Source organism: Salvelinus fontinalis, chromosome 13, assembly GCF_029448725.1.
Source record: "Salvelinus fontinalis isolate EN_2023a chromosome 13, ASM2944872v1, whole genome shotgun sequence".
Lineage (NCBI taxonomy): Eukaryota > Metazoa > Chordata > Actinopteri > Salmoniformes > Salmonidae > Salvelinus > Salvelinus fontinalis.
Genome location: NC_074677.1, coordinates 6,532,657 through 6,541,313, shown reverse-complemented (window position 1 = coordinate 6,541,313; position 8,657 = coordinate 6,532,657). Strand labels below are relative to the sequence as shown.

Here is an 8,657-nt window from a genome sequence, read left to right as displayed (position 1 = left end):
TTAGAGGACGATGACATGGCTGTTGTGGGTTTCCTTCGTAGGACCTGGTAGGCGTGATAAACTTCACCTGCAAGAGCGAAATAAAGAAAGCGAGAGAGCGGCTGTGACTGTTAGACTTCTTCTTCTGTGGTTTGTACCACGTGGGCTGAGAGGGGGTTAAAAAGGAGACAACTTCTTCTTCTTCAGCCACTTCTAGAACAGAGGGAAGAAGACACTGGGCGCTGAGACCACTAGACAAGCTCTTCGCTTTTTTACAGAGACAAAGGAGCCTTCATTCAGGTATAGTATGAACTTATTTTATTACGTAAAACTCTATTATGTTAGGATATAGAATTGAAATGGTTAAATTTAGTTAGGGGGGGAGAGAGAATTCTAAATGGGGGCCATTGTTACTTGTCCATCCACTCTCTATGGCAATGTATATCCATATAGAGATAGTGTGAAATCGACATTCATTCAATTAACAAGAAGAAACCACATAAAATGTTCGCTTGGAATTTAAAACATTTGTAAAATGGAAACTGGGATAGTATTTCAGTACATTTTGTAGAGTTTTGCATTGTCTTTAGATTTTAAGCGAATGAAAAGTTGGTTACTATGACCCCAAAAAAAATCGCTTTAACGTCACCTGTCTTGAGCGGAAAATAAAGCTTAGTCACTCAATCAAGACAAAATGGCTTCCACCAGATAACGCCTCAGTAGACTGATCTTAGATCAGTAAAATTGCATTGCTCTGTTCAGACCACATATAGAGAAACTGACTCTGGGCACAGTTTCAGTTTGAAAGAAGGGGAAGAGGTTAATTTACCCTGCTTCATTTCTATACCTTTGTTCAATGCTAAAACTCTTTAGAATTAAGAACCTGTGCATTCAATTGTCTCAAAAAATAGGTGAAACTTACATCATTCCTCATAACTTACAATTGTACATGTTATAGTTACTCTTTATTATGCTGTGTGTGTGTGTGTGTGTGTGTGTGTGTGTTTATGAGTGTGTGTGTGTGTGTGTGTGTGTGTGTGTGTGTGTGTTTAGGAGTGTGTGTGTGTGTGTGTGTGTGTGTGTGTTTAGGAGTGTGTGTGTGTGTGTGTGTGTGTGTGTTTAGGAGTGTGTGTGTGTGTGTGTGTGTGTGTGTGTTTAGGAGTGTGTGTGTGTGTGTGTGTGTGTGTGTGTGTGTGTGTGTGTGTGTGTGTGTGTGTAGGAGTGTGTGTGTGTGTGTGTGTGTGTGTGTGTGTGTGTGCGTGTGTGTTTGTGTGTTTAGGAGTGTGCGTGTGTGTGTGTGTGTGAGACGGTGGCTGGGTGTGGTTAGTTAGTGAGAGCAGTTGTGTGCATCTGGATATGACCACCAGGTTTGAGGCAGGTGCACAAGAAGAAAGGACAGAAGCCCGAACAGAAAAGACGACATTGGAGGAAGTACAGTGCAGTCATCCATAAAGTAGAAAGCACTACTAAACTCCTTGCCACAGTGTAGTGTTTCCTACTTTATGGATGAGTGTACTGTTGGCTACGGTGACAAAGACAGAGGAGACAAAATGGCGTCTGCAGTGGAGAGACTGTTCACATTCAGGAAATGAGAAAAAGAGGAACCTGCACTGTTTGACATAGTGGTGGCGTGCACAGCACAGTGTGTCACCGACTACAGTTCACATGGGCTGTGCACCCACCCAACACTGAACAAAGCCGGAAAGACCTCATGCTTAGCCTTTTAGCAATGACTGGTGCTGAATTAATTTGTGTATTAAAATTGTTAACTGGAAATTATTTGCATGTCTCAAACTATATATAGGGAAATGTTTTACATGTCTCAACCTATAGATATATAATTTATTTACGTCTCAAACTATAGATAAGGGAAATGTTTTAAATGTCTACAGCTATATATGGAAATGTTTTAAATGTCTACAGCTATATATGGAAATGTTTTAAATGTCTACAGCTATATATGGAAATATTTTATATGTCTACAGCTATATATGGAAATGTTTTAAATGTCTACAGCTATAAATGGAAATGTTTTAAATGTCTACAGCTATATATGGAAATGTTTTATATGTCTACAGCTATAAATGGAAATGTTTTAAATGTCTACAGCTATAAATGGAAATGTTTTATATGTCTACAGCTATAAATGGAAATGTTTTATATGTCTACAGCTATATATGAAAATGTTTTACATGTCTCAAACTTTATAGATATGGAAAGACTACATTTGTTGAACTGTATATGGTCTGGTCCTGTAAAATAGCTATTATCATTCTATATGGTGTCATTTTCTGCTTTTAAGTTAGAAACGTATGATGTATATTGATAAGTCTGTATAATTGGTGAGTGTATTGCCAAATTTGTCTTCATTAAATAATTAAATAAAACATTTCATTTTTTTTGTCTATTCTATTAAAATTCTACCTCCATTAGCATTTCGGTCAGTCAAAGTAACACAAAGTCAAACACAAAATCCCCAGCACAACTGCTTGTTATGTGAAAATATACTTTATTCCTGTAAAAAGATCCAGATTGAAAGAAATCGACCACAATTTCAAGTCAACAAATCCTCCGTGCACTACTTCTGACTTGTCGTTCCTCCGTGCACTACTTCTGACTTGTCGTTCCTCCGTGCACTACTTCTGACTTGTCGTTCCTCCGTGCACTACTTCTGACTTGTCGTTCCTCCGTGCACTACTTCTGACTTGTCGTTCCTCCGTGCACTACTTCTGACTTGTCGTTCCTCCGTGCACTACTTCTGACTTGTCGTTCCTCCGTGCACTACTTCTGACTTGTCATTCCTCAATCAACAACACTGCTTCCACATGCAAAAAGACATCGGAAAAACAACATGAACAAAATTTAAAACAAAAACCTATTTACAAGTGAGCTTTCCCAAAACGGGTAATAAAAACCTTAATATACAAAAGGTAAATCGTCCATTGTTTTCAAAAGAAAGCATACATACAGGTCAGGAAAGACAACAACAAAAAATTCCCTTCTCTGTATGAAAATGTGTTTCATACCTTATAGTCCAAAGACCCATAGTGCCCTGGCTTACATTCACGTACAGCTTTACATAATTCGATACATACAGACCTACTCCTGAAATGCCATAATACTCCACACTTGGCTTCCACTGCATCGACAACCACTCAGACGACAAAAAAAGTTGCAAACGTAATGCCAAGTGAACGTGAGACCTATACATAAATACATAACTATGACGATAATAAATAAGGCAGAATAGGGGATAACATTGTTATTATGCATGCAGTCAATGATCAAAGTAGTGTAAACAACGTATTCAGACTAAGTAAGGTCTTGTAAGGCTAAATAGTATAATGTAATGTAAGCTGTTGTCTAAAATGCTTGCTAAGGGTTAAGAAGTCCTATATAGATAGGAGAGCTGGAGAAGATTAGATGTAGCCTACGTAGAGGCAGACAGGGCCAGTAGTAGCAGTAGCAGTAGTTCATTCCTAAAGCTTGCAATAACAATTTATGCTAGTAGCTTTCTGACTACAGATTAGAGCAGGTAAGTACATTAAAAGGCTGTGAAGGAATACAAATATCCACGGTACATTTTCAGCCACTAAAAGTACACGTACAGTACACTACGGCTACCTCATCATTCCTGCTTCTAAACAGGATAATTCAAGTGGTGAAACAGATGTCTCCTCCTCCTCCTCCTCCTCCTCATCATCATCAACACTTCCTTCATACTTGGCATGTTCGTTCTGCTGTTCGTTATTCTCCCTTTTAATTGATAACACTGAATTATACAATAAAAAAATGAAATAAAACATTCAGAACATCAAAGAACCCAGATTTGCATCCTCCAATGTCTGGAGTCATGTGTGCGTAGACTCCGCCCTATGCTGGGGCTAATCCAATGGGTTGCAAGCATCGTTCAGAATGTTGCAGATGAAACTGTGGGCTATAGAACAGACCTGGGCTCTTATCAGGTAGAACATACCTCTGTTTTCCCCCGCTGCCATACCCCTGGTGTTTGATGCTTGGTCTCCTCGTTATGGTAACAGACAAAGCACCTCATGTTTTTTTGGCAAGAATCTTCCTCTTAATAAGTGAGACAAGGTGGCTCGACACAGACAGAGCCGAGTGACTAAGACTAGTTTTACCTGAGAAATGATTCAAATGTAACTCAATACAACAAACTAAAATAAACAAAATGTATCAAACTTAGTAATGTCATCTATCATTTGGACACCTTCAGAAAGCTATTACTGCATATTATACCAGATGGATCGGTGGGATTAAACATACAATGCAGCTAATATACATGTGTTGGGTGGATAACCACGGTAGCACACAATGAATCCCTCTAAATGCTGTTAACAGTTGCTAGTCTTGTTCATTGTCCTTTACCACACTCCTAAAACAGACAACTAAATCAAAAGGAGACAGACAGAGGAACAAGTACCCTGTAAGATGACACTATACTATGACAGAACAGTGACAGGAAATGAGCACGCGCACACACGCACACACACACACACACACACACACACAGGCACATACACACAGGCACACACACACACAGGCACACACACACACACACACACACACACACACACACACACACACACACACACACACACACACACACACACACACACACACACACACACACACACACACACACACACACACACACACACACACACACACACACCCCAATGAGTTCTGTGTCAAGGCATAGACAGGTTTCAGTCTGGCTGCGTCTACACACCCTTTAGAAGGCCGTCCATCCTCACACTCGTCACATAACACACTAAATATCAAACATTCCAGACATTACAAACATCAACAGCCTCTAAAGGAAATGACTTGTTGGTTGTCAATCGTAATGAAATGGAAGCAGTTGTTGTTAAATGGAACAGCTTCCATTCAGCTATACTGTGTAGTGAACTCTTCATAATAAGTGTAAGGGGTGGCCTAGTGGTTAGAGCGTTGGACTAGTAACCGTAAGGTTGCAAGTTCGAATCCCCGAGCTGACAAGGTACAAATCTGTCTTTCTGCCCCTGAACAAGGCAGTTAACTCACTGTTCCTAGACCGTCATTGAAAATAAGAATTTGTTCTTAACTGACTTGCCCAGTTAAATAAAGGTAAAAAAAAAAGACTCAGTGTACAATTAGCATATTTTTGTTGTTAGCTAGTTACAATACTTTTGATATGAGACTCACTGATGTTAAAATACATCCATGTAGAAAACATTCCAGATGGATCTGAAAAGTGACAGGGTTGAGAAACAACAGTCGACAGACGAAGGGACCCTCGTCCATCCTCTCAGTTTAAACTAACTGACAGTGGTTGGAGCGTAGCCTGGACATGATGCACGGGCCTCTCCGAGCCAACGATGGAGAGTCTAAATGAAAGTCTAGAGCACCATTTTTAACATCGCATCTGCATCTGATCAAATCCTTCCAGATAATACTGCCAGATGAAGGTGAAGGAGAAACCCCTCACAGAGCGGACTACTAAAAGGGTTATCATAGAATCAGTGGGTATTCAGAGGACGTCTGTAAGCACAGGTTAGGGGCTGAAATACTTCAACGTGCTCATTAACACGCTCTTCATTGATGCCGTCACGTCTTATATACGGCAATGGTTTCATCTGAAATGGCTCCCTTTTCCTAAAGTAGTGCACTAAATAGGGAATAGGGTGCTATAGTAGTGCACTATATAGGGAATAGGGTGCCATAGTAGTGCACTATATAGGGAATAGGGTGCCATAGTAGTGCACTATATAGGGAATAGGGTGCCATAGTAGTGCACTATATAGGGAATAGGGTGCCATAGTAGTGCACTATATAGGGAATAGGGTGCCATAGTAGTGCACTATATAGGGAATAGGGTGCTATAATAGTGCACTATACAGGGAATAGGGTGCTATAGTAGTGCACTATACAGGGAATAGGGTGCTATAGTAGTGCACTATACAGGGAATAGGGTGCTATAGTAGTGCACTATACAGGGAATAGGGTGCTATAATAGTGCACTATACAGGGAATAGGGTGCCATTTCAGATACACACAAAATACGCTCCACATATTGCCAGCTGGTCTAGTAGTATTATATTGAAGAGGTGTATTCAACTGTATAATATCTTAGTGTATCCATAGTTACTGAATATTACAACTAAACTAACAGCCCAAGACAACCAAGACTGATAATAATGTAAAAGTGTTTTCAACAAAAACTACAATGGAGGGATAAATGTCCCAAGTTTCAATCCTTCTTGCTGGATCCCAACTTTTTGAAAAGCTTCTTTCCTTTGGAGAAGAAGCCTTTCTTTTTCTTTCCTGGTGGGGAGATGTCTGTCTGGTCTGTCTGTGAGGGGCTTTCTGCTGGGACGTGGGGTGAAGAGGTGCTGAGGCTGGCTTGCCTTGGGGTTGGGGCAGGGTCCATGGAGGAGGGTTTCATCACGCCTGCTGCTGCGGGTGGATCCAGGTGTAGGTGGTGTTGGTGGTCTGTGTGGACTGGGCCAGTCAGTCCTGTGTGTAGGGGTGGATGTGTGTGGACTGGGCCAGTCAGTCCTGTGTGTAGGGGTGGATGTGTGTGGACTGGGCCAGTCAGTCCTGTGTGTAGGGGTGGATGTGTGTGGACTGGGCCAGTCAGTCCTGTGTGTAGGGGTGGATGTGTGTGGACTGGGCCAGTCAGTCCTGTGTGTAGGGGTGGATGTGTGTGGACTGGGCCAGTCAGTCCTGTGTGTAGGGGTGGATGTGTGTGGACTGGGCCAGTCAGTCCTGTGTGTAGGGGTGGATGTGTGTGGACTGGGCCAGTCAGTCCTGTGTGTAGGGGTGGATGTGTGTGGACTGGGCCAGTCAGTCCTGTGTGTAGGGGTGGATGTGTGTGGACTGGGCCAGTCAGTCCTGTGTGTAGGGGTGGATGTGTGTGGACTGGGCCAGTCAGTCCTGTGTGTAGGGGTGGATGTGTGTGGACTGGGCCAGTCAGTCCTGTGTGTAGGGGTGGATGTGTGTGGACTGGGCCAGTCAGTCCTGTGTGTAGGGGTGGATGTGTGTGGACTGGGCCAGTCAGTCCTGTGTGTAGGGGTGGATGTGGAACCTCTTCTGGGAATGTGCTCAGGCTCACCTTGTGGAGGGAAACCATGGAAACAGAGTATAAGAATGCAACACTTCTTCATTCTTAAAGTATTGAGGCTTCTACTGAACCTGTCGATCAACTAAAACTGTTAAGTAACATACTATCAACAACAAACTTACTAAGAGTCAGTTATGTCAATTGTACATGAACTGATTGAACTAACACAAACACGTAACAGAGGGAACATTTAACTCTAAATAGTTGGCTAAAGCTAAACATGTTTTTTTGTTAAATCAGGGCCTCTAAATCATCAGGGAAGCCGAAGGATATAAATCATCAGGGAAGCCGAGGGATATAAATCATCAGGGAAGCCGAGGGATATAAATCATCAGGGAAGCCGAGGGATACAGGAGAACGGTTGGGTGGGCAGAGAATACCCAGTTGTTCAGATATCTCAGCCCGTCACCCTGGGCCTGATCGTGTGAACATGGACAGGAGGATACACATCCGTCACCCTGGGCCTGATCGTGTGAACATGGACAGGAGGATACACATCTGAGGAGTCTAGTACTGGTAAGGCAAGAATGAGGATGAACAGCACCACAGGGAGTAGGGAATAGGGAGTAGGGAGCACTGGTTACTAACACTCAGCTGGGAGGGTGTGATCCCCTCAGAGACACTCACTCTTTAAGTCTTAAAGTGCACAGTTCGTTTTTGCTTCTTCAAAAAGGCCATGCAGGAAACAGAAGGAGAAAATAAATGTAAAAACAGAAATGATAAAGACTTAACCAAAAAAAAGTAAGACATAAGGTGACAGAGATATGACAAATAAAACAACATAAAAGAGGACATATATATTATATTTTGGAAAATGGTCAGCAGCATCCCACCCTGCATCCCACTGCTGGTTTGCCTCTGAAGCTAAGCAGGGTTGTCCCTGGATGGGATACCAGATGATGCTGGAAGTGGTGTTGGAGGGCCAGTAAGAGGCACTTTATCCTCTGGTCTAAAATATAATTATAATATCCCAATTCTCCAGGGCAGTGATTTGGGGAAGTTAAAAGTGTCTCCTGACTTTCTGTAGTCACTAAAGATCCCATGGCACTTATCGTAAGATCCCATGGCCACCTAATCATCCCCAGCTTCCAATTGGCTCATTCATCCCCCCTGTAACTATTCCCCAGGTCATTTCTGTAAATAAGAATGTGTTGTCAGTCAAATTACCTGGTGAAATAAATGCTGTGTGGGAGTTTCACATTTAAAAGAAAAAAGAGATTCGAACCTCTTTCCCATCAGGCTTTGAGAGGCAACGGGCTACAAATGTTTTTTTTCTTCTTTTTTTCTTTTCTTTTAAATTTTATCCCCTTTTCTCCCCAATTTTCGTGGTATCCAATCGCTATTAATTACTATCTTGTCTCATCGCTACATCTCCCGTACGGGCTCGGGAGAGACGAAGGTCGAAAGCCATGCGTCCTCTGAAGCACAACCCAACCAAGCCGCACTGCTTCTTAACACAGCGCGCCTCCAACCCGGAAGCCAGCCGCACCAATGTGTCGGAGGAAACACCGTGCACCCGCCCCCCTCGGTTAGCGCGCACTGCGCCCGGCCCGCC

The 8,657-nt window shown here is 42.5% G+C and overlaps 1 protein-coding gene across 5 annotated transcripts in view; it reads right to left on the bottom strand.

Moving 5' to 3' along the window:
• Positions 1-2,468: 2,468 nt before the first annotated feature.
• The window catches only part of LOC129867991 (peripheral-type benzodiazepine receptor-associated protein 1), a 193,517-nt gene continuing 187,328 nt past the window's right edge, over positions 2,469-8,657 (bottom strand). For all 5 annotated transcript variants that reach the window (XM_055941528.1, XM_055941530.1, XM_055941531.1 and 2 more), the window contains one exon: positions 2,469-7,093. In XM_055941528.1, coding sequence (XP_055797503.1) covers positions 6,230-7,093 — 864 coding nt within the window. In that variant the 3' untranslated portion in view covers positions 2,469-6,229. The remainder of the gene's footprint in view (positions 7,094-8,657) is intronic.